Source organism: Ambystoma mexicanum, chromosome 12 (genome assembly GCF_040938575.1).
Source record: "Ambystoma mexicanum isolate Mex_15411 chromosome 12, UKY_AmexF1_1, whole genome shotgun sequence".
Lineage (NCBI taxonomy): Eukaryota > Metazoa > Chordata > Amphibia > Caudata > Ambystomatidae > Ambystoma > Ambystoma mexicanum.
This window is the reverse complement of record NC_090936.1, coordinates 571,893,899-571,920,341: the sequence shown is the minus strand read 5'-3', so window position 1 is coordinate 571,920,341 and position 26,443 is coordinate 571,893,899. Positions and strand designations below refer to the sequence as shown.

General features: G+C 46.3%; 1 protein-coding gene across 1 annotated transcript in view; it reads left to right on the top strand.

Moving 5' to 3' along the window:
- The window catches only part of TMEM109 (transmembrane protein 109), a 133,377-nt gene that overhangs the window by 20,923 nt on the left and 86,011 nt on the right, over positions 1-26,443 (top strand). The window contains exon 2 of the mRNA XM_069628890.1: positions 20,790-21,062. Within this exon, the coding sequence (XP_069484991.1) occupies positions 20,826-21,062 (237 nt within the window). The 5' untranslated portion in view covers positions 20,790-20,825. The remainder of the gene's footprint in view (positions 1-20,789; positions 21,063-26,443) is intronic.

The window sequence follows — 26,443 nt, the reverse complement described above, 5'->3', positions numbered from 1 at the left end:
ACCCTCAACTCCACAACAAACTCCTCCACTACCCCAATCAATACCTTAACCTTACTCTAATCAATGCCAGCTCCCTAGCTGCGCATGCCTTTTAGATATCCACAACCTCCTAACTATGAATAACCTCGATGCCTTAGCCATTACAGTTACACTGCTCGACTCGGCATCCGGACCAATGCTATCTTTCACCCTCCCCACAGGCTACTTCTTCTACAAAAGTGACAGACCAAACTCGAGAGGAGTCGGAGTGGCCCTCATTGCTAAGGACCACCTGCTCATTAGACAATCAACCTCTGCTCTCAATAAGAACTGCAAATCATCTCTCTCAAATGGTCCACTTCCCCTGCCAAGCAATATTCACCTTGTCTATCGCCTGCCAGGCCCCATCCTCGCCTTCGAAGAGGACCTACTCCTCACCCTCAGTAACAACATCAAGCCTTCCTTGCAAGTACTACTTCTGGGCGATGTCAACTTGGACCTTAATGACCCCCTTGACCTATGAGCCATCTCGCTAGCTAATGCTTTCACTTCCCTTGGCTTTGACCAATGCATCTGTGATTCCTCTCACATCACAGGCCATACACTAGAGTGACTGACTGGCTGGCTGACACCAACTGCCATATCTCCATCAAGGCCAATTTCGCCTGCCCATGGTCAGACCACCATGTTGTCACCTTCTCACTCCCCGCAGGCCCACTTTCCAAACCATCCACCAGCCCAACCCCCCTCTACCCTGTGCCGCAGTTCACACAAACTTACCAAAGAAAACCTTTCCCCTTTCCTCAACGCCCTTAATCCTGACCTTCTGGAGATTTTAGACACTGAGCTCCTAGTGGAACACCATTCCACTACCTTGACCAACGCCATTGACACTATTGCCCCACTAGTGCCCAAGAAAGCTAAACTAGCAATCCACAGCAACGCGTGGTACATACAAGAACTTACCCTCAGAGCCGAAAAAAAGACTTGCCGAGTCAAGTTGGAAAAATAATCCCCCTGACTCATCCAAACTGAAATTGTCTCCCCTCGCCAATAAATGCAAAAAAAGCCATTTTACAAGCAAAGGCCTCATTCATTCCGAGGTTTGCCAATGCTAATTCTGATTTAAAGGATCTATTTGCCATCCTCAAAGAACTGGAAACACCAGTCCCCCAAGTCTCTACGATCCTCAAGGACTATGCCTGGTGCAACACCATTCAGAATCCCTTATTGCTTAAAATTGACTTGCTAAAAAAGAAAATCCTGGCCAAAAAAGCCTGCATTATGCACCAGCCTCTGGCCACCCACATGCCCACCCATGGCAACTCCGATCCCCCATTGTTCAATTTCCAAAGAATCACCTCACAAGAAACCTCAGGCATCCTACAAAGCCTCAAGCCATCTAGATGCAAAGGGGATGTCTGCCCGGCCCCACTGATCAAAGACTGTTCCTTCGAGCTAGCACCCATCATCACAGCCTTCATCAACGCCTCCTTCAATACGGGTGTAGTACCAAGATGTCTTGACGAAGCTTGGGTTCCTCCGCTACTAAAAAAAAAAAAACTCAACCAACCCCCCCCACCCCCCTCCCATTGCATATAATTACTGGCCCATTACCACTGTACCTTTCCTCCTCAAAATTCTCGACAGAGCAGCCTACTTACAAATTTGATGCCACTTAGAAACCCACCAAATTCTAGGTATCCGCCAAACGGGCTTCCGCCACAGTACCGAAAAATAACTCCTGGACCTGAAAATTCAGCTAGACGCAATCAGAGAAGAAGGAAAGTTGGCCATGCTTCTCCTCTTAGACTTGTCTGCTGCCTTCGACTTGGTCGTCCGTGACACATTATGCTACCACCTCACCTACTCGGCTGCCTTCTCCCAGGAAGCCGCTGCTTAGATAACCTCCTTCCTCGAAGGGAGAGTTATGAAAGTCTTCTCGGACAATGCCTGCCCCTCCCCCATTAGTTGTGGGGTCCCCCAAGGATCCTGTAGCTCGCCCACGCTCCATTACATTTTCACAAAGCCCCTCTTTGACCACCTGGAATCACACGGCATAGCTTATACCAACTATGCCGACGACTCACAGATACTTCTCTCTCTCACAGGGTCTTACCACAAAGACTCTGGCAACCTCAGCTCCACCTACGCCACTATCCAAAACGTGGATGGCGACCCACGGCCTCTGCCTCAATGATGAGAAAACAGAACTTCTCATCATTGGTCCTGCGGCAGCATTAAAGACTCTTGACTCACAATATTCCACCTTTTAACATTGATGGATCAGTGATCTCGGTCTTCTCTTCTGTAAAAACACTAGGAGTCTAACTCAATGTCACTCTCTCCCTAACATGCCAAGTAAGGGCCATCTCCTCTGAAGCAGCCTATTCAACGAAATTGCACAACGCTGCTAGACCCGTCCTCACCCGCGACAACTGTCTTAAAATTGCCCGGGGAGTGGTGAGCGCCAGGCTTGATTACTGCGATGTCTTATTCGCTGGCACGTTGACTTGGTACATACACATACCATGACCTAGTGAGCTTCTTTTGGAGGTGCAGAAGTTCACACAGGAGAGGGCGTGGTATAATGGAGTTGTGGGCTTTGAGTTTTCACTCCTGTGCTTTTCAGATAGTCTTGAGAAAAGAAGAGAAGTGCTATAAATCATCGCGTAGTCCACAAATTCAACTTCCTCCTGCTGAATGCACCCTTTAAGATAATTACCTTTTGGTCATATTCATTCAGCCTTTCCAGAGAAGATTGACTATGTCCCATCCTCCTGAAAGAGGCATACCTTCACACGCTGTGTTTTTGGCATGGTCTACACTACTGGTACAAAGTGCTTTGATCTGACGTACATCCAACCTGTATTCTACAAGATGATTTTAGTGGAGCACTCACTGTTGTCTTCTCAGAGAAAGAGTTTGGTCATTGGTGCTCCAATTTTATTTGAAGGTTTTCTGGAACAAGTATGTCATGTTACTGAATGATCTGAGGAAAGGAAAATAGGGGAGGGGAAACGGAATTCATGGGCAGCTTTGAATGGAATTTCATTGCAAGGAATTGAAATATATAATACATTATATAATAAATGGGTGGGCAAAAGCTTATCCTAATCCTGTCTTTATTCGAGTGTGTAGAAGAAAAGAGACTTTTGAGCACAGCACTGAGTAAGAATTTTTTCACGTTTGGCACCTAAAGGTAACTACAAATCAAAGGTACTGCTAACGGAGCAGCATTGGCACTCAGCAAAGCCAACCATTACATGGCTTGTTTCGAAGATCTACTCTTTTTCACAAACCACCAATACTTGCAGAACTTAAAATGCTGGAAAAGATACATTGACAATGGTTTCATGATCTGGCAATGCTGAGTGGAATCTCTCGAATTATTCATATTTTGGCTCAACTGACTTCATTCCAACCTGTTTTTATACCATGAAACACACCACTAACGGGATTGCCTTTTTAGACTTTACCATCAAACATGAAGCAAATAAACCTCATAACTCAGAATACACAAAACGACAACAGAAACATTTTCCTATACCATTCCAGTCAACACACCAAAACATCTTTGAGATAAATTACCATACAATCAGTTCCTTCGACTACAGAGAAACTACATTTAAATCTGACTGTGAAACACAGCAACATTATGAACTCCAAGTTTTTCCACAGAGGTTAGCCACTTCACATTCAAAAACAGTCAAGCAAGTGAGGTATAAAGTCACCCTGATGATTGCGACATGTTAATTACTGCGCCTTTGTGCGGTAATAACATGCTGACCCCCACTACACCGACTAATGGGAGCAAGGATTGCGCGGGTGTTCCTCCCCTGCTTCCATTAGATGGAAGCGGGAAACAATAAAGAAAGAAAAAAGGACCCAGAGATGCCAGTTCAGACCCATGTTAGTGGGCGAGAACTGACACTGCAGGGCCGGAGGAGAGACGGCAACCCGCTTCTATGTGTGCTGCCGAAAAGGTAAGTTGGTAGGGGGAGGCGGTTATAGGGATGCATGGCACAGTGATCTGTCATCACAGCGCCATGACATAATGGGAGTTGGCAATTTAATTGTCGACATTTTGGGCGGCGCAGTGATCACATAGATTCTACTGATCAAGGTACTTTACTGTCTACAAGAACAAAAAGATTAACTCTGCCTATGAGTGCATGTGTCACAATGTATTCTAGGTTTACTCCAAAGCTTAAAACGTTGATCCATCAATACTGGCCTACTTTATCTTTATCAACATTGACAGGTTCTAAGCGTGTCTGCCCTTTTTTAAAAAGGGCCTTCAACATTGATAGGTGCCACACATAAAAAGACTCTGCACCCCAGAACAAAAGTTGGGACTATACACCTCCGCCATAGGACATAATCCATGCGGACATTGTGCCACATGCCGATTTATGATCAAAACAACAAAGTTCTCCCACGATTACATTTAATGGCACTGTGTACATCTTATTACTTGCCAAAGCAAAAATGTATGTATGTGTGCGTGTGTGTGTGTGTGTGTGTATATATATATATATATATATATATATTGTATGCATGCTGAATGTGCCTTCTGAGGCACTCGCCTTCTATTCAGCCGGTGCACTGGATCAGGGAAAAGGCATTCCCTAATGTATAGAAAAAAACGTCCAATAACCATGCCATATTCAATCCATAACAGTCCATTATTAAAACGAAATCAAAATTATCCAGGCTCACGCTGGGCTGGTATTTTAAAGTGCAACATGCAACTCATACAGATTTTATTTAAAATAAAAATCTTTTACATAAGACTAGTGATCTTAGTAACCAGTCATAAGCAGAGAAGTAGAGTAACATCTTTGAAGATGAAGAAATGCCATGCGTTCCATCCCACTCTCGGGACTTCCTCAGGCTAGTATAAAATATTCGGTACCATTTCGCGCTTATACCATTGTTCAAACTATGTCACTTCCTGTTTGATTTCAAAGTCATGTGACTTGGTACCATAGAGTGGTTCTTTCATCCAAAACTAGCGCGATATTGTGACTTTCATGTATATCATAACTTCTAAACAATCTTTAAAACGCACAAGTGCTACATTATTCAATTGCATAAAGGCAAAAGTAGTGAATATAAAACCAATGACAAATTTGCTCCTTATCACAAAAACAGTGGAATTAAAGTGCAAGTGCACATATGTAAAAAAACTTACTGTTTCTTCCAATTGTACATTTTGTTCTGACTACAGTATTATCTGACAATCATGGAATTCTATGCAAAAAAGAAAGATACCTTGTACTTGTTCATGTCCAATGTCAGACTTAGCAAATAGATTACATTCTTATATAAATGCCACGTGGTTCTACATTCATAACCAATCCGAATAGATAACAGATCATATTTAAGTAAAATTCATTCAAGAAAGACCTAACTCTCTCCATTTTAAGCCATTTGGTTCCAAGGTAACCATTTTAACCATAATCAAGATTTCAGTTGACCCTGTTTCAACTCTGTGTCCCTTCCTGCGATGTTCTGAGACATGTGCAATTCCTAAAAATGTCATGCAATTTACATCTTTATATGTTTCTCCTGCAAATGCACTGTTAGTGGGTAACTAATATCTGCATTATTAATAGCTCCATACTGCTGTAAAATGCACAATTCCAGCAGCCAAATAGTAAATCCTATATAATGAATGCCACAAATGCACTGGATTGCAAAGACCACGAACTTGGTAAGACAAATTATCTTGTGCTCTATCTTCCACTCTTGCCCATTTCCAAATTGGAAAACCTCACATTTAATACCGTGTTTACACACTATACAGTTATTGCAGGTAAGGAAACCTTTCTCATTGCTTTGCTGAACTAACCAGTTATCAGCAGTTCTTCTATTGAGTAAACTAGGAGAGAAGACGTCTTTCAATGAGCTCTCAAATAAGTGATCTGTGGAGTCCTTCTTCAAGATTGATTTAAATCATCGTTCAAGAGAATGGGCCAGTGTTTACAAAAAATGGATCCAATCAATTTAGCTTGATGATAATTATTTCTAGTTGTGTAACTTAAAGTATTCTTTTCTGGTTCTTTTAACCCTGAATTAAGTAAATCAGATCTACTTTTGGGTTTGGACGTTTGACATTTTTAATTGACTGCTTTGCGAGTATAACATCTGGATAGGAAACGTCTCGCCACAATCCTGGCTTCCTCAAAATAATCTTATTCCCTGGAACAACTTTGTTTCACGCTCAGTTCCCCAATGCAGGATACTATTAATGAGTGGTCTAGGATGGTGACTCTTAGCATGGAGCTATGAATCTGATGCCATAGGTTTTCTGTGTAGATATCAGTATGTTGTCAATAACCTGAAATTTCATATCTAAAAAGATCAACTCTTCAAAACCTCTAGTAATAGTCAGTTCCAAATTCATCTGATTGTCATTTAAACAGTTCACATATTTCTGAAACAGCTCAATAGAACCATTCCAAATTACAAACAAATGGTCTATAGAACGATACCATACAACAATGTTACAAAAAAGGAAGCTGGTGCTCCTCTCCAGAAAGAACATGGCATGATAACCTGTTTTGAGATGAGAGTTTGCAGCACACAACTTTTGCTCACTGTACCTTTCACAGATGGGAAATATCCATTTGCATATTAGTCTTTGTCCCACCGACATGGGCAGTCCAGCACTGAAATGCTATGGCAATTCCTCTCTGAACAGAAGTACCAACAGCAACCCCATACACGTGTTTCAGCCTTGTTGGGCCTCATCAGTGAGGTGACGCTGCGCCTCTCTGAGCACAGTGAGCAGGGAGTCCACGTCTGGTGTCTGTCTGGTACTTCTGGAAAATATGTTGAATACAAATAATATTCCACTGTTTCAAAGGTCTCTCCCCTTTCGTCTCTTTCCTCATATAATGTTTGACTGATCAGTTTCAATGTGGGGGGACTTCTCCCTTGAGTTTCTCCACTAGTTAAACTTTCACAGATTTAAGGAAAATAACTCTTTCCCTTTGCTTCTTTGTTTTCAGCATTCAATACATTAATATATACGTTTTTTTTTCTTCTTTTTTTCAAACTTTCTTTAATGAATTTTCTGAAGACACGCAACCGTGCATGCAACTTGGTCCAATCTGGGCCGGAACATTCCCGGCTTCCCCTCTTCCCCCCACCGCTCGCCCCTCCCATCATCCCTTACACTACCATAAAGGCACAACAGGTGTCAATCATAGGCAATCTCACTTTCAGATGAGGTAGTTAGGCACAGTGTCTGACCATCTTCCAGCGCTGCGGTGCCCGACAATCTGGGGGGCTGATTTCGTATTATCCGCGGGTTTGAAGTACTATGGATGCGCAGATACCTTCAACACATGCACTGCGCTTTCGAGATCGGATGACGATTCAGGTGTCACCGCTCGCCCATTTTGTTCCCAGTCCGAGTAGTATTTTCTGAATGGCGACCAGTAGTCTATGGGTCTGCTGCTAGGCGGAAGAGTTTGAGCGTACCGGGATTCACGCTGTTCACAAAGGTTCATTTTCTCCAACCATCTAACAAAGGTAGGGGCGGTGCGCCTCCCCCACATACTGGCAATCGGATATCTTGCCGTCACCGAAGCCATCCCCAGGAGTTTTTATTTCTCCCCGCGGACCTTCTCCTATCAGAGCCAGAAGCCATAAGGCTGGAGTATACACCCAGGTGGTAGTCAACATTTCTGACTTGGCCCTAGTTATCTCCTCCCAGAACGGGCGCACCTGCAGGCATTTCCAGACCACATGGTAGAATCAGCTGCCTCCGAGTTGCACCTCATGCATGCGGAGGGCCTCTCCAGGTAGATTCTGTGTAGTGTAGCGGGGGGAGTAATATATTTGGTGCAAGAACTTATAGTGGATCAGCCTGAGTCGGTTGTTTAATGATATGTTGCGGGTTTGGCGTCCTATAAGTTTCGATTGGTGGTTGTTCAAAGTTACCCCTTGATTGGCCTCCCATTTAGCCCTGTGCTGTAGTGGGCGGTTGGACCTCCCCTCCCTGACAAGCCTGTATAATGTTGACACTAGCTTCTGGGGTGACAGTGTGTGTAACACATATTGCAATGTAGCGTGGACTGAAGGTGCCCTGGGGAAGTCAGGCCAACGTGAGCGGAGTACCTCTCTGAGCCTGTAGTACATGAGCAGGGTAGCTGCTGTCCATTTGCCCTTGGTCTGTAATGTATCCCACGCTGTGGACACCCCATCTTGTACCAAATCGCCCAGTGTCTGGAAACCCAGCTTCCGAAAGACAGCGCAGAAGGAGCTTTTGTGCGTTAATGGTATTCCACGAATGTTGTATAGTGGGAGCCCAGGTGAATATGTGGTTGATGCGCCTGTCAGGTGTAGGATATGAACCCAGGCCTTGGATGTCATTGCCGTGGATTGCACTTCTTTGCTCGGGAGCCGGGGTTGCATGCCCCAGAGCATCCCCCTAATGTCGTCTGGGTGTGCAGCTTCCCTGGCGACCTTTGAATGAGGAGGGTCCGGGTGGTTTGTCCCAACCTGCTATGTACTGTCTGGGCTGCTAGGTAGTAGACACAGCGATCTGGGTATTCTAGGCCGCCCTGTTCCAACTGCAAGGTGAGGGTGTCATATGGGATCCTCGCATGTTTGCCCGCCCACGCTAATCTAATCATCATATTTCAAACCCAGTTCCAGAAGCGCCTTGGAGGTCAGACGGGGACATTGTTAAACACATACAGCAGCTTGGGTAGCAGGACCATTTTTCGCTAAGGCTACGCGAGCCGCCTGAGATATAGGCAGGTGTATCCAGGATTCTACTTTTAGTTCCAGTGCCTCAGGTGTAGTAATGTACTTTCGGGCATATAGGCCGCCCACATCAGTAGATACCAACACGCCTAAATATCGCGTCCCTGAGGGGCACCAGCTGAAGTCCCGGACGTTATCTGCTTGGCTCATTGCTGGGGTCAGAGGCAGTATCTCTGACTTGGTCCAGTTGATTTTGAGCCCCGAGAACTCGCCAAACCTGGTGTTTTCCTGCTTCAGTGGGGGGTAGGGGGGAGATTGTCCTTAGGGTGTTTGACATACAGTAATATGTCATCTGCATATAGCAAGATGATGTTCAGATGTGATTGGAACCGTACCCAATGAGCATGCAGGTCTCTAATGTGGCACGCCAGTGGTTCCATTACCAGGGTGAAAAGTATAGGGGAGAATGGGCAGCCCTGCCTTGGGCCCCAGGATGGAAAAATTCCGACATCATCCCATCAGTGTATACTGCGGCTCAGGGGGCCGTGTAACGGTTTAACCCATGGTAGAGCCAGGCCAGAGCATCTGAGAACCTCAAAGGAATGGCCATTCCACTGAGTCAAACACTTTCTCAGCGTCCAGTGCTACTATCGCTATAGGGATGTCAGGGTCGATGTTGTGCATTAACTCGAATACCCTCCTCAAATTATGTTGGGTGGATCCGCCCGCTACGAACCCGGCCTGATCTGGGAGGACCAGTGCTGAGATGTGTGGGAGCAGTCTTTCTGTCAGGATTTTTTGCGATGATCTTATTGTCTATATTAATCAGTGACGGGGGCAGTACGAAGTGCATGTTTGAGGGTTTTTGCCCGATTTGAGTAATACAGTGATCAGGGCTGTCCTCGGGGACTCTGGGAGGGAGCTGGTTGCCAGGGCGTTATCGTACATACTTTTCAGATGGGGGAGGAGCAGGTCTACATACGCTTTATCGAATTCTGCAGTGATGCCATCATTCCCAGGGGCCTTACCATTTGGGAGGGAGAGAATAACTTCTGGATTTCTTCTTCAGTGATCGGTTTATTTAACTCGCCCCCACTCTCCGGGTACAACCATCCCAATGCTACCTCGTCCAGGTATTGCAGCATAATGTTGTGCGCCACCCTGGTTTGGGAGGGATATAATTTCTCATGGTAATCCCTGAAGGCTGTATTTATGGAGGGAAGTTCCTTAACTAGGCTGCCGTCCTGATTCTCAATGGCCATGATTGGGGTCAACTGCCGTTCCTGCTTAATTGCCCTCGCGGGGTTCCTGCTAGGGCGATCTCCCTCGCCATATCTTGTTGCGGCGTAAGGGTCTCTCGTAAATCTATCCGCCCAGAGGGCGATCAACATTTTCTCTCGTGGGCTTTGAGAGAAACTCTTAATTCGTCTGTGTCCCAAACTCCAAGTTGTACCCCCTAGAGCCTTCATTCTATTTTCCAGTCTCTGCATGGTGCCTCTCAGGGCCTTCAATACCCCCTCTTCTTTAGCGATACAGCACCCTCTCACGTAGACCTTGAAGGCCTCCCATATCACCCCGGGGACAGGGTCAGAGTTTACATTTGGGATAAAATATGTTACAATATCTTGGGCTATCTCAGTTCGGACCGCTACGTCGACGAGGGCCGTGGTTCTAAACCACCAACGTGGGTGTTTGGGAGGGCTCAATGAACCGGTAATGCATGCAAGGACCGGGCAGTGGTATGAAAGGGTACGTGGTAATATTAAGGTCACATTTCGCATCAGGGGGGAGGAGGCTGTTATGTAGTCTATCCTGGACGAGCAAGCATGAACCCCGGAGTAGTATGTGTATTCCTACTTGTCTGTGTGGGTTTCGCACCACACATCATGCAGATCATGTTGGTGTACTATAACTTGCCGTACTTGAGCGGTATGGGGTATGGACTGCTGGGCAGTGGATGCTCTATCCAGTTCCAAAGTAAGGGCCATGTTGAAATCTCCGGCCCAAATTATACTATACCCCAGAAATTTGTAGATGTGTTTAGCACAAGCATGAAAGAACGATGGGTGCATACACATTTATAAGTAGTAGTTTTAGCCCAAATGTTTCCCCAGCCAGCACCATGCACCGCCCCTCTTCGTCTGTAATTTGTTTGTGGAGTCTAAAGTCTAGGGAGCTGTAAACATACGTTGCAACCCCTCTGGAATGGGTAGTGTGTGAGGACCCGTATCTGCGAATACCCCAGCATGTGAGGAATGGCCGTGCCCCTAGCCAAGCGTATCTCTTGTAGGCAAAGGATATTAGTGCGATGGTCTTTGCAGTAATTACTTATCAGCCTGGTTTTTTCCCCATTAGTAAGGCCCCTTCCGTTCCATGACATTATGGACAGGACGGCGCGGCTATCGCCTGTATCTGGCATGGGGACTAGTTTTTCCGCGTTATGTATGTCCACCTTGTTAGGGAATTCGGCGGTGTAACTGTTGCAGCATTCTATATCATGCCAAAGTGAAGGGGTCTCCGCGTAGAGATAGCTGGAGAGTGTCTTTCAATTTCGCCCCATGTTGTACCAGTCATGTACCTTTGAAGACTAACATCTCCTCCCCCGCCCTCCACCCACTCCAGAAACAACAACCTACATGCTCCCATCCCCTCCCCACTCGACACCCCTCCCCCACAACAGAAACAATTTCAAACCAATCTGCATTGGGTGCGGAAATTGGGGCGTCGAGGGCGGCCCTGTACTCCAGGCGATGACGGCTATTTGCTATAAGACGAGACCACTGATTTTGGCGCCCAAGCCCTAATGTGGGGGTTTATTACCAGCAAATACAAAGTGAACATAACAAAAGGATATGGTAAATCTGTCAAGGTGAGCGGCGAGGCGACTCCCCGGGGTCTGGTATGTTCAGTGCGATCTTTCTGCAGTCTCAGGAGTGGTGAAGAACATCGTTGAGCTGTTTACTGTACACAAAGCTTTGCGGGGTACATCATGGAGTATCTTATGCCCTTTTTCCAAAGTGTATTTTTTCACCGCTTGGAAAGTTTTCCGTTGGTCTTGGACTGCCTGGCTGAAGTCTGGAAAGAGTCGAAGCATGGTGCCTTCCCATCGCAGCTCCCCCTTGTCTCGTGCTGCCCTGAGCAGGGCATCACAGACTCTGTAGCAGAAGATCCCGGCTAATAATGGGCGCTCGGGTTCGACCGGGGGGAGGGGGGTGGTGCCAGAGATCTGTGCGCACGTTCGAGCATGCACAAGTTTGAAAGGGTTGGGTTTTCCAAGATGTCGACCAGGAGTTGTTTCACAAATTTCTCCATTTTGTCTATTTGGTTAGACTACGGCAACCCATAATGCGCATATTATTTCTCCTGGAACGACCTTCCAGGTCTTCGTTCTTGGCCTTGACCTTCTTCACAGTCTGCTGCAAGGCGGCCATCTCGTTCTTCAAAGAAGTTATGTAATCCTCGCCCTCCCCTGTTCTCTTCTCAGCTTCCGACATCCGGCCGCATAGCTTGTGTATATGGTTCGCCGAGATGTCGACTTTGCACGTAAGTGCATCAATCTTCGCATCCAGGTTGTCCGTGCTGTTTTTTAGAGCCAGTAGAGCAGAGCAAATTGCTCCATCCTCGCCTGTTTTTTGGGATTCACCATGTCCGCAGCGAGTCGCTACGGCGTGCAGCACCGGGTCTGTATTTATGTGCGTTATCTGCCCACGTGGAGCTCTCCTTATCTGGCAGTTTCCGGCACAATTGGTGTCTCCTACACATTGGGGGCCACTTGCAGGCCTAGCTTGTGGGCCCTGGCGTCATCTCTGGGCGTGTTACGTTTGCAGGTCTCTCTTCAGACAGTGTGTGTCGGCTCCGTTGGGCGTGGAGAGTGGTGTGAGTGTGCTGTCTGCCCGCGCCCTCTTGCTGGGGAGTTGGGTGCCGTATTGCGTGATTGAGATCCCACCACAGTGTCTTTGAATTTAGGGTTAGCAGGGTAGCGCAGCACGATGTAGCCTCACTCAAGACCCAGGATTGGGTGGTGGAAGTGCTCAGACGCACCAGGGAAGCGGTATTCCAACAAGGGGTTTCACCTCCCACTGTCCTTGAAGGGGGCCTCACCTCAGAGAGAATGCAGGAGAGCGAACTGTGGGCTATTTGCACCTGGGGGCACAGGGGATGTTGGTCCTGGAGTTTCCCCTGGATTGCGGGCCAGCGGTGCTAGTGATGTTTTAAGGTACCTCAGATGTCCAGGGCTTGAAACAGGATACATCCTTATGGCCATGGTACAGCCAGACTTTTGTGGCATTAGATGGGGTGCAGTGGTTGTGCCCCACGCACCAGGTTGCAGAGGTGTGCAAGGTTGTCGGCTTCCGCTCCAGTTCCGATATCTGCAGCGGCTGCGCACTCAGTGGTCAGTGTGAGTAAGGCCCGGGGATGGCCGGTTTAAAGCCGTAGGGTGTTGCCAGGAGTTGGGGCAGTGCACTCCGCGAGGGTCGGGACTTCTGCTGCCCGCTGTGAGAACCCTATTTCATAGACCTGAGGGGTATGCGGGGAGTGCCGGCCTGCTTCGCCCACCCCCCCACGCCGAGCAGCTCCTCCTCAGTCAAGGGCTCCCACAGTGTATCGCTGCAGGTTGGGAGTGCGAGCGGGCCCGGGGGAGAGTGGTGCACACCCCGCCAACACAGGGGGAGCTGGCGCGTCTGAGTGGGCACAGGAGAAATACGCCCCGACAGGGGCACAGAGCTGAGGGTCTGCAGTGTGGACACAGGGCTCACTGGCCGGGCTGGTGCCTCTGGCGGATTCCGCAGCAAGTTTCTCTGTGCCAGGCAGGGTGCGCAGCTATACCCTGTTGAACACTCCTCCACAGCTGTTGCCGGACCAGAACGTTGCGTTTGCGACCTGCTCCTCCCCCACACCAATGGCCACGGGCCAGGCGCCTCAGTAAGACGTGACGGTTCTTGTGCCTGGAGGCTGCGATTCCGATCAGCACTTCACCGGGGGGTGCTCAGGCACCTCGACTCACGGTTCCTCTATTTTTTTGGTGCAAGACGTGTGGTCCGGTACCAGGATAAGTGAGAGGATATTTGTGCCGAGGTCAGGAGCCTCTCAGGTGGCGGCCATCTTGGTTAGCCGCTCAACAGTGCCCCTGTTAATATATAAGGTTAATCCAGGGTAATGATCCTTACCTTCAGTCTCTTTTAGCACACAGTTTTTTTGAATGGTCAACTTCACATTCTGTATTAGTTTATTAAAGGAGTATGGTCCTTCCCTTTTCCATTCACTGTTTCTTTGTATACCCCTGGTATACTCTCCTGCCAGGGTACTTGCAACGTTCTTATCTATCCTAAAAATGGGTATAGGTCTTCCCTTTTTGTTTCCGTTCTCACTGTTCAATGGTTTCTGGATGACTTCTTCTCACTCCTGGTTTACTCTCCTGCCAGAATATTACCACTCTGCTTCTTGGGTGAGGGTCCCAGACTTGCACAGTACCTGGTTTATTGTCCTGCCACGGCTTTTTATATCCTTGTAACTTGCAATCATTCCACTTGTTTGGTGCGAGTCCAAGACTCGCGGTTTGCCTGGTTCCCTATCCTGCCATGGCATTTCCATTCTCCACTCACTCTTTTTCATCCAAGAAATAATGCTTTTCCAATATTGACTCACTGTCCCTGTATTAGCAAGGTTCTTATTTGTGTCCACTCCTTTTGTCAAATGATTGGCCACCGCCCCTTTCTTAACACTGTCATTGTATTAACCTCTCTTTCCAAGTATTGGGTCACCAACCATTTTTTCAACACTGTCCGTACTTGTATCCCTCTCTCTTTCCAAGCGTTGGGTCACCAAACCATTCTTGACGCTGTTCGCACTTGTAGCGCTCTATCTTTCTAAATCGTGGGTCACCAAACCTTTCTTAATACTGCTCGTTACTTGTATTGGTCTCTTTTTCCAGCATTGGGTCACCGACCCTTTCTTAATTTTGTCATACTTGTATCAATCTCTTCAATGGTTTCAATTGTGTTCTTTCGTGCTGTTAAGGCGATGTGTTGTTCATCCTCAACCGCCCCGGTAAACTGTTAGTTTTCCCTGGGCTTACTGGGTGGCTCTGGCATTCCTCGCGTCTCTCCTTCCCTTTCGGTCCGCTGGCTGGACGTGCGTTATGTCAGCCGGTGTGCTCTTGCTTTGCCTTCCTTTGCACTCGGTGGCACCAACGGCCAGTGGTCACAAAGCATTGCACTTCTTTCGGCTCGGTCCCCCTGCATGCAGTTCGCGGCAGCCTCTGTGCTGCTTCTCACTGTCTGCTCGACTATGGCATTCCGACCGGCATCAGAAAAATTTGCAAACAGCTTTGGTCTCTGCCTTTCACTAAGCTGCCTCTCATTCAGCTGCTTCTGGTCAGCTGTGTGTGTTTTAAGCTTCCTGGCTTCAATAACACTTTGTAAAGACTAGAATGTGGCGTATGCTTACCACTTCTGGTCATCCTCATTGTTCCACCCTCTTCCTCCTCTCCGTACAGTACTAAACAGGGGGGGGGTATAAGGTTGTTGGTCGTGAAAACCTGGGAGTCTTTGTCACAATAAGCCATGCAGGCATTTTGTAAAGCCACAGAGTTGATTAGGAATTATATCTCCAGGCTTATTCGGATCTAATATTTTTGTATTGGCCCTCTTGAGTTTGTCTTCCGCTACGTGGTCCTACTGCAGATAGCCACTCACAGGGTCAGAGTCTGGTAGCTTCTTCCTTTCCCTGGCCACGTAAGGGAAGCTTCCCTCCAGAGAATAAAGGACGATATTGCTAGATTCGTCACATAAGGCCAGTGCTCCAGATAAGATTTTGAAGTGCCTATTTTTGAAAGTTGGGAGTAAAATGATTTTTTTTTTTAGCGAGTAAAAACATGAGTCCAGTCCCAAATGGGAGTATATTCTAAACCAGCACAAATAAGTTCAACTGTAAAACTGAAATATATCTTTGTGCAGAATAAGGTTATTCATGCACATTAAAAGATACATTTGCTCTCTTCCACGATTATAATCGTTTCTTCCTGTAGTACTACAGGAACTACTGGTCCAAACACATCCATGGATCTGTGTGGGTGAAAGCAGGTGCACAAGCTCCTGTGTCCATTTCCCATTTTTTTATTGAAAGTATTTTTACTCCCTATTTTTATTTTTTTGTAGTATTTGCCTATTCTTGGGGAGTAAAAGTGGCAATTACACCCATTATCTGTAGTCCTGTAGGAATCTTTCAAAGATAAAGAATGTGCAGAGGAAAAAGTTTGCAGATTCTTTTATTGCTAGTCCACATCTACTCCGTTGCCTCTAAATGTTCCACAGTGGCGGAAAATATCTATGGTGTGTTTGGGCTTGGTGGGTGGTACACCATATACACTATGGTACAGTTGCTTCCGTTAGATGTTGCATGCTGCCTGTGTGGTACTCCTGAACCTCACCATGCTCCCTTCTGGTAGGTGAGCGTATGAACATCTTTTCCAAGTTTGCAATTTGACAGCTAGAATATTTCTAATTGTATGCCCATTAGTGTTGTGGCAAGGGGTCTTCTTAAAAGTGAAGAGTCTTACAATATGTCTCCCAATTTCAAGTTCTGCTACTTCCATCTCCTCGGGTGTAAAAAAATAAAAGGGTTCCCTATGTCACACTCTGCCATCTACTGTATCCCCCGCTTATCTGTATTTTGTATAATGGACACTCTCCTACTAACTCTCTGTAGGGAGGCCAAGCAGCGACACAAAAGAGGCCGTAGTTATTAGTTAGTGTCTTTGAGGTATTCATGTTTCAGGCTTTTGGGTTGGAAATGGCGCAGGGGAACTGCGAAATGTGCAAGAAATCATACAGGATAACTCCTATAAAACGGTGTCAAAGAGGAGAAAAACACAAAATAGGTTGTCCAGGTAGTCTTTGCACATCAAGATTAGATTTCCTCCAAAATAAAAGCCTCAAAACCTAATTCTATGTCAAGACCGGAGGCTCCCATTATGTTTCTCTTTCTTTTTATTAAATTATTAAAGGAAGCTCAGCAGCAAGAAATATTTCTTCAGAATGCTGAAAAATATATATGTAACGAGACAAAAACACTCTAAAATCTCTAGGGTTGAAAAAACACAAGAAAACTCCATTTCCCAGGAGGACTGTGAAAAAGTTCAACAAGAGGTCACCAACATGTGACTTGAAACGTCCAATGGCAAGGTAAGTCCCTGCATAAACAGTCCTGAAAATGATGCCACTTCCTCTTTCTTTGCTGCTCACAGCAAGAGATAAGTACATCATTTTCTGGATCTGTTTATTATGTTTAATATGTATTTGAGGTGATTGTCGCATGATTTGCGCAACGTTCGCCGCGCGTAATAGTGAGAGCTAATTTCTCGACTTCGTTCGTCGAGCGCTCCTCGCGTGTGTCAGTGTTTACTCTCCGACGCCGACCGCTTCCGGCCGGCGCCGGAGAGTATTTCGCCTTCTCAGCCTTCGTTCGGCTGTTTGTTTATATTTATTTCATTGCGAGCGTAAACCCGCGGCTCGGTTTCCCTTCGCTTTTCTAGCGACCTGCGTTCGCAGGGCTTGGGGGAAACCGCAGAGTCCTTCAGTGACCGCGGTGCCTCGAGCGGCCACCAGAGGGAGCGCCTGCCGTCACAGGTCCGCTCCTCAGTTTTCTGGCGCTCGCGATCGCTTTCCGTTTTACTTTCACAGCGGATTAGCGATCGCGAGTGCCGGGAGCTGCACTTCACGGACTTCATAAAAAAAAAAAAAAAAGAGGAATTTAAAGGACACAGCGGATCGCTGCTTCCTGCCCTTATAGTTAGGTTTTTTTTCCACAACTTTCCTCATCTCCTTCAGTGGGCATTGAGAGAAGGCAGTCTGCCCACACATACGTTTAAAAAAAAAAAAAAAAAAAAAAGGTAGGGTGAATTGAAGGGTGCTTATAATATGGCAGCACAATACTTCCCTCAAGAAGGCCAGGATTGGTCTGGTCAGGAGGAAGAGATTTATGATATTGATGAAGTGGCTATGGCTTCCAGCCTAAAGAAGGTACTGGGTTCCACAGTGGAGACCAGCATAAAAAAAGCGGTGACACAAATGCTTATGCCTATTCAGCAGCGCCTGGATGACATGGAGGAGCATTTGCAAGACAAATCCCTACCAAAGAAAAAGACTCAAAAAAGAAAGCACCTTTCAGAAGGGGGATGTACACCGGCTCGCCTGAGTAAGAACTCTACGACCCCCCCCGAGCCAGTCAGAACCAGCCACTGCTGCCCTATCAGACGCCTTCTCCAGGCTTAAGAAAGCCTTTTTGGACAGGAAGGGGCCCCCTTCCGCAGATGAACCCTCCTATCCGGAGGAAGAATTCAGGGATATCACATCTCTAAGCCCAGAAGAATATCACCAGGGCCAGGATCAAGAGGAGCTCGACCTTCACGGTCAGTCTCCAGCTTCCTCTGAAGAAGATACACACTCAATCGAGTCGCGACCCTCTACCTCAGGGATTGTGGCAGCCCCCATCCCTAAGAAATTAAGCACAGATTCCCTTTCCTCTAAAGGGATGTTTGTGCCGGAGGATCTGGTACACCCCAGATCTTCACATTGGGAGTCATCTTCTAGGACAACAGATTATATCAAGAGCAGGCTTCGTAAGCCATTGGACAAAGAGGTCCGAGCAAAGCTTAGAGCGGAATGTCCACGCCCCGAAATACCAGATAAAGTGGCCCTAACACCGGAGTTGGACTCCAGGATGATTACTTTCCTAGGAAAGAATATTAAAGATCCACGAAAAGGTATAGATCGTGCCTGGAAGTCGTGCCAAGACCGGGTACTGGACATTACAGGCCCTCTAGCCAAGATAATGGATCTAGCAGAGGCGGCTATTAACACAGGAGAACCCATCGATCCTGTGACACTTTCAAGTTGGGCTCAAAGAGCCATTTGTCTGCTGGGCAATGCCAACTGTACCATCTCAGCAGAGCGCCGCAAAGGTATCTTGCACAAAATAGACGCTAAACTATGTTCTCAAATCTGGTCAACTAAAGTGTTTGTAAACAATCATTCAATGCTGCTATCAATGTCCAGCTGTAATGTATTAAAAGACACACAAGATGCTTACCTGGGCAGCCACCTCCATCCAGGTAGTACCCTCGATTCAGACCTTCTATTTTTTTTTTGCTGTAAAGAGTTTTTCTATCAATGCAGATTATATTGTAACCCTCCTGCCAAAAGCCTCTACTTCAGATTCCTTGTGCTTATTTCCATTGGAAGAGGCCAGCCCTCATGCCTTCAGTTTCTCTTCATGCGTCTGTGATGAAACCTTGCTCTGAGTTCCCATCCTTGCACACCACTGGTTTTGGTGCTCTGGCCTCTGCCTTTTATATGAGTTTCTGCTGCTGCTACCATGGTTTAAGTAACATTCTCACAATCTTTACCTGGGCTCCTTTATACTCCTGAGTTGGTTGGTATCTTTATAAGCTGGTACGGGATTGTTCTTTCCAATAGATGACCCATTTTGGGGTTCTATGGCCCTTTCTCTCTTGTTTTACTTATTGGGCTGTTCTTTCCTGATTTATAATCTCCTGCTGTTGGGCAGGATCTAAAATAGCCCTATTGGGTTCATTTGCTGGCTCATAGGCTTTACATATGAGCCGGACATCGGGGTTATTTTAGAATTACCTACGAGTAAGCTTACGGCTCCGGGGTCATCGAAGTTTCCTGCACTAGCAGATGTGGCATTCCCGCCTGACTGCATGGTCTAAGAGCAGATCGCAATTTACCTCTTGGGAGGATAGCTTGAGGGCAACGTACTAGCCTTGAAAGCAAGACGACACAGAGCAACACAGGTTCGATCCCCGGTCTGTGCTTAGAAACCTCTGGGTATTAACTGCGTTACAAATAACCTATCATATATCCTATCATACATTCAGTTGATAATCTCATACCTTCAGCTGGGAAATGTGGATATGTTGATTCTGTCTTCCACAGTATGTTTCTATTAGGGCCGAGGTTTACTGGGGCTTGCAGTCCCCTGTACATTTTCTGGGTACCTGAAGCCTTAAATGATAAAACTGGGCATCTTGGAGGGGGTTGATAAGCCCAGGTAAAACCGCTCCATACACCCTGTGGGATGCACTTTGGGTAGAAGCCACCATCTCAATCACTTCTGTCTCCGCCCCCTCTCATAACAAAGAATGTTGAGTTCATCTAACCCTCCACAGTCCCCTAAATAAAACGTGGTCCTTTCATGTCCTTTAGAGAGCGCCCTATCCTGTTAAAATCAGCTTTTTCGTGGTGATGTGATGCTGTCACCCAGTTTGTGGATGGTGTGGCCATGATTATGATGCACTGCTTAGGTGAGAGATGGGTCATTGTCTTCTTTAAATGATCTACTGTCCCGAGTGATATATTGACCTTCAAATAGTGAGGCCTGGGTTGGGTGTATCATTAGTCATATAGTGACTGCACAGAGGAAAGGATTGGGGTGATTATCTCCTGAGGGATTACGCAATTTTGATATGCAGTTTAGAGCTGTTGTCTCTACTTAGAATTGTTCTGTCCTTTTGAATGGTTGTCTGAAGTGGTTGTCTCATTTGTGTACTTAGTAAGCATGGGGCAAAAGTTGAAGTTGCAAGATACTAGCCAACCGTAATAAAGCCACTCTCCACCTCAATTCTGTAGATACAAAAAAGCACACAATGTATTATTCGCCAAGAGTCAAATATTGCTAGCCAATGACTAGTGGTGGGTGCAAATTCTGCACTCTGGTTACTCAAGTGTCCTTAATTATGGAGTTTGCTATCACATGAGAAGTACATGATGATGTGGTTTCCTTTTGGTGGCCTTGGCTTTGAACACGCAAGGCCTTGATTATTTATTGCATTTTAGAAATGTGGTGCTACCAAGATGATGTGCAATTCTGTGGATGAGGCTTACACTGTTTCTGTGCTTTGCGGAACACATTATTTGTGCAAGGAATGCAGTGGCTGCCACCATTGCCATGAATATACCATACTTGACCTCACTCTGAAGTATCTTCCATTTGGAACACATGTTCATCTAATGCTTTTTGAGTGGTAGCTTCCTCCTGCATTGACCCTTCTCTCTCTTTTGCAGGTTTCTCTTCCCTGTCAGCCAGCTCCTGAAATCATCATGTTTTCCCAATGTTGTTCTTGGTCTAAGAGCCACAGTGTTCTGATGCAGGCATGCATTGTTGCCTTTCTGGTCTGTACAATCTCTAATATTCCATCAGTGGATGCTCAACCCAAAGCTCAAGCCAGAAGTGGTGGGGAGGCACGCCCCCCAGATTTCTTGTACCGGGTATCTCGGACTGCACGGGAAATGCTTGTGTACGTCCTGGGAGAGGAGACACTGAAATTGGTGACTGAGGTGAGCTTGAATTCAGGTATTTTGTCTGGTCACATAGCGGGACGGAGGATGATTCGGGATTAACAAAGTGTATTTTGTTTGAACCAAAATTCCAGCTTGTCCCTGTTGCAAGCATTTCTTTTTTTCTCCTCTTTCCTCTGCATGCATGGGGTGTTTGATTCAGCAGGTTGGCCTGGTGTTGGGAAGTAAAACTGCTTGACTAGACAGATATCTGAAAAAGGTTCTGGAGAGTTGTGCCCCAATAAACCCTGAAAATGGTTTTGTGATCCAAGCTTTGCATCACGCCTAGATTGACTCTAGTACTGTGTGAGAAACCTGGAGGTGCCTCCCTAGCTCGTCCCCGGGGATCTGTCATCCAGGTGGCCAGGACACGGCCATCTCTATTGGATGCAGTTCCTGAGGGTGGACCAGTGAGGGAGGATCACCTGGATGCTGGAGTCCTCAGGGAGTGGGACACCAACGTGTGAGACACGGTATCCCCCTTCCTTTGACACCCTTTCCCCATCCTCTCACATAGGACATCCCAAACGTCTGCCCCCTTTTTCCCAACACGAACACTTTCGCACAACACAAAGGACAACAGACTAACACCAGAACCGTTTACCTGACATGTCCCAATACAAGGGTCAGGCAATTGATCACACACACACCTGACCGCCCTTTCCCTTCTCCACTGGGATAAAAGGTGGAACCAGAGAGCGCATTTTGAGCATGGCACACAGCATAACGAGATGGCTAATTGGGTGCGGCAGTTCAAACGAAGGAGAAAGACGGCAGGAATTGAGAGGGTGGCGAGGAGAGAAGTGACCTTGCCCTTTTCGTCCCCGGCCCACAGAACCTTTGAGAAAGTGAGCCTAAGACCACGAACAATAGCACAAGTGTCTTGCAGCAAATGTCAACGGTACACTGGGCAAGCGAAGGCCCTCAAAGGCAAGAGACTTTCAAGTGAGACGAGACTTAGCCATTGACGGTCCCGAAAGTGGTCATTAGAACTGTCGTCTCGTGCTGGAGAAGCATGAGACTGTACTTTGCTCCAAGCTCTCATCCTGTGGTCAAAACGTGGGGTAGGGAGACCCAAGCTACTGCATCCTGACATATTATTTGAGAACACTTCTTTCTTTTCTTGAGAACTATCCCACACCCATTTTTGTATTAGTTATAAGGCTTGGCAATAGGTTTCTTGGTATAGGCCCTTTTTATTTGACACAGCGCTACTAGGACTGCCTTATTTTCATTTGATGGTCGACGCTTGCTCCAATCTTAGATTTAGGTTTAGAATAGGCGTTTTTCCAACCTCCATACCGCATTCCTTATTCAGTAAACACCCTTGAACTGTGATTCATTGTGTCTGTCTTACTTGTTGCCACCATGAGTTTCTCACATCTGTGAAGAATTCTACCGATCCGCCACTGAACCCCTGCCTAAAGTCTCCTCCCAGGTGACCTAAGAAAGACCAATGCTTCCTGATCCTAACCCTGGGGGTGGTGTGCTGTGGGAGGATCACCTGGGAGGAGACGGGGCCCAGGGTAGTGAGAAGATGGATAAGACACCGTATTTTTCCTCTGACGGGAAGATTTTCCCAATGTACCTAAAAAGATAATTGCCTATTGCCATTTTAATATCTCTCAACCTCATATTAAATCTAATTGCACAACCCCTGAAGGGATCTTACCCAGGACAAGTGAAGGCCGTTCAGATATTGTTTATTGCTTTTTGTTGCTATATAATTTCTTGTGTATGTTTTGTTGTTTAGAGTGAGGGCAAGTTTACCCATGCTAGAGGTTGCTCCCTTAGCCTGTAGAGTAGGTAGAGAATCCCTTGGTAGAGTAGGGCAAGCGAGGCTTTGTTTGAAAATATTTACTTAAATAAAAATGTCATATTTTGAGAAAGCTACAATCAGTTTTCTGCCTTCCATTACTGACCCCTCACGGTACCCTTACGTTCCGCCCCCTTTGTCATACTTATGAAACATTTCGACCATTGCGACAGAACCGGAGCACTTTTTTGAACACCATAAAGCTTTTGTCCTTTTTTAAAAAATTTTATGCGAGGGCCAGTGCATCCCTGTGCCCCGCTTTGCGCCTCGCCCTTCAGTCCTTTTCGCCATGCGTTTGGGATCAGACACTCAGTAGCACCTGTGGGAAATTTGTTATTTTTTGTCCTGTCAGAATTTAGCTTCCTGTTTGGTTCCTACGATTGCCTATTTTTCTCTGTGTATGCTGAAGCATAAAGGGTTTGCATTGTGTGTGTCCTGTGGGGTCCGTACACAGCGGCAGCTGTCCATAAACACTGTCTAGAGTGTCTAGGTCTAGAACATCGGTGGAGTTCCTTTTTCTACCATGACTCCTTTTCGTTTCGGGCACTAGAATTCAAAGGTGGAAATGTGTCATTGCGTTCCTCCCGATCACCTTAGCAAATTTGTTGTCAGTAGGCAATGTTCCCTCTAAGCTTTGCTTACCCACCTTTCCGCTTTGTACCACTCAGCAGAGTTTTGGCAGCGCACACAGGCAATTCCCACCGTCTCAAAAACTAAAAAGGCATAAGCGACAGTAGTTTTATATTGGTTGTATTATGAATAACATTCAACCACCAGAATTTCTATAGCCACTGGTGCCTTAGCAAAAGCATCACCCACTCTGTGTAACCCAAATGCCAGCCCAATTATCGGATTCTGACTGTAAGTAAGCGGCTACTTGGATGTGCATCCTCATACCATGATTCATGTTCTTTGCACATATGTCACACAGGTGCTTTGAAGTGGTTACTCTGCAAGTTAACGCGTTATGAAACTATAATCTGCCCAATAAGTATTTTGAGTAGGTAAATATGCTCCGGCTATGGAATATGCTTGGCACTACTCGTACATGTCATTAGGGCAATGAATATTCAAACAGCTGCATTGCTTTTTCATAAAGCATGCATGCTTTCCAAGTGTTCAGAGTTCCGTTAGGCCTAGATCTTCACAAATGCTATGGTAATTCTCTCCTATACAAAAAATAGTTTCACTGTGCACTTGTATAATCCTACCCAACAATATTGGGTTAGAGGATGCACTGTAAAATAATTGTGTGTATTATGAGGAACCAGGAATATGACGTGGACACAACGGACTCAAGGTGGTTGGCATAAACCTTTATTAAATAATAAAGGGGTTGGGAAAATGCATCACTGTCCCTTATCTAGGAGGTATTTCCCTACCTCAACCAAAACTAAGTGTCTGTCCTGTGTCAAGATGTCCATAGCAAAAATGTACTGTGTCCGAAATACCAGCCCTTTCATTCTAAAAGTAACTCTAAGGTGTTAAGGGTATTGTCTTTGGCGTGAAAAGTGCATAAATGTTCAAGTTCAACAGAAAGGTATAAATCCAGCAAAAGTTCCAAATGGATAGTGTTCCCTGTTCCAGGTGTAGAAAAGGCATGGTATCACAAGTATTGACACTAACACAATGGATAACATTTGCAAAACCTTTATTTTGGGTTGTTTGGGTCGGAGAAACTCCTATTTTGCCGTATAACTAAGATGGAAGTAGTCTCGACCATCAAACGATAAACAAAACTGTCCTAGTGAAGTCCCTCAAATCAAAATGACCTATGCTAACAAAAACCTAATGCCTGCTCTATCTCTTGTACAAAGTGTTGAAAGGAGAAATGTATGCAAAGGAAAAATCATTGTTCAAAAGAATAAAGGTAGTTGAACCAGCTCTCCTCCTCACGTTAAACCTCACAGAGTAAGGCTATATGATACAATCTGGCTCGGTTTCTAACACTCTAAGCAGTTCCAAACCGTGGATTGAGGCCCCCCTGGCCTTGCACGTTAAAGTCTCTTTCTTGACTTTAAAATTGTATTCTAACGTAAAGTTCACAAAAGGTCTCCAACTGCCGGGCTCAGACCTTACAGCACACAGTTCACATAGGTCCCCCTTTGTCGATCTCCGACCTCTCACGTCACAGTTCAATACAAACTTTCCGGGAGGCTCCCTTCCCCAGGCTTATTATACTTTGGGTCTCCCTCAATCGTTCTCGGACCCTTTTCGGATGTTGAAGACTTTCAAATGTGTGTGGCTCTCTTTACAGACCACTGTAGGACCACTTCGACTCAAAGTTTGTTTACTCTCGCTTAATTCATTTTTGCTGTTTGTTCACTTTATAACTTGTTGTTTGTACCTTTCACAGAGATTTTCGAATGGGCTACTTCCTTTCTCTGCACCACTCCGTTACTTAGCATTGCTGGTCTCACAGCTGCCTTTTACTTCAAAGTTCATTCACAGGTCTGCCTTTCTTCGTGTCCCATTCACACACGTGCAGCCTTCCCTTGTGATATAATGCTGCTACTTCATTCGCTTTAACACACACCGTCTCTCAGGTCGCTTGCCAACTCACCAGCTGTGTGTGCTTCTTTCTTGTTTTGCTATTTCCGATTCACGAGTCAAGGTTAGTACCACAGGCTTGGCCTCGCCTCTCCAACTCTGCTGTTCACCCTGGAGTTGTGTTTAGTCTCGTACCCAAATTGCACTCTTAGGTGTAGGTTCTAGCTGTGTTTTAGCCTTGTATTCAAATTGCACTGTCAGGTTTAGGCCTTTCATCCCATTATGCAGGACTCTCAACTCTAGCTGTCTTTAGTCTTTTGCCCAAATTGCACTGTTAGGTGTAGGCTTTAGCTGTATCTAGTCTTATTCTCAATCTGCATCGCCAAGTGTAGGCCTTTCGAAGGGATTGTGTCCTCCGACGCATTCCTTATCTTAGATATCTCTTTCCAGCTTTGCTGGCCTCGGAAATGTTTTCTCTCTAGAGGGCGCTGCGCGTCGACCGCCGAGTCGATGTCCCTCGACAGCCGCCGTATCGACGTCAACGTCATCGGGCCTATAAAGGCCGCGCGCAGCGTCTGTTGCTCAGTTCCGTTTTTCCGCACTTACTCAGTGCCTCGGAATATCGTTGCTCAGTTTCGTAGATATATTATTTCATTTTCCTCGAGATATTCGATCCATACTCGATGGCTTCCTCGTCTGAACCGACGACCCCTCGGTCCGGCTTTAAAAAATGCAGAGACTGTGGAAAAAAGATGTCGCTAACGGACCCTCACAGGGTCTGTCTGTTGTGTTTGGGAGCTGAACACCATTGTTCGGAGTGTGAGGACTGTATGTCCATGACAGCTAAAGCCCTGAAGGAGCATAGGGGGAAGCTGGAAAAAGGTAAGACTTCTAAAGCTTCTTCTTTCTCGACGAAGTCGAGACATTCGTCTCCTCGTCACCATTCGCGCTCCAGGTCTCGAAGCGAGACCCATCACTCTTCGAGATCAAAGCACTCGAAAAGGAGACGCCGAAGATCCCCTTCTTCGTCCTCCTCTTCCTCTGTTTCACCTAAGAGAATCCCTTGCCCCACGAA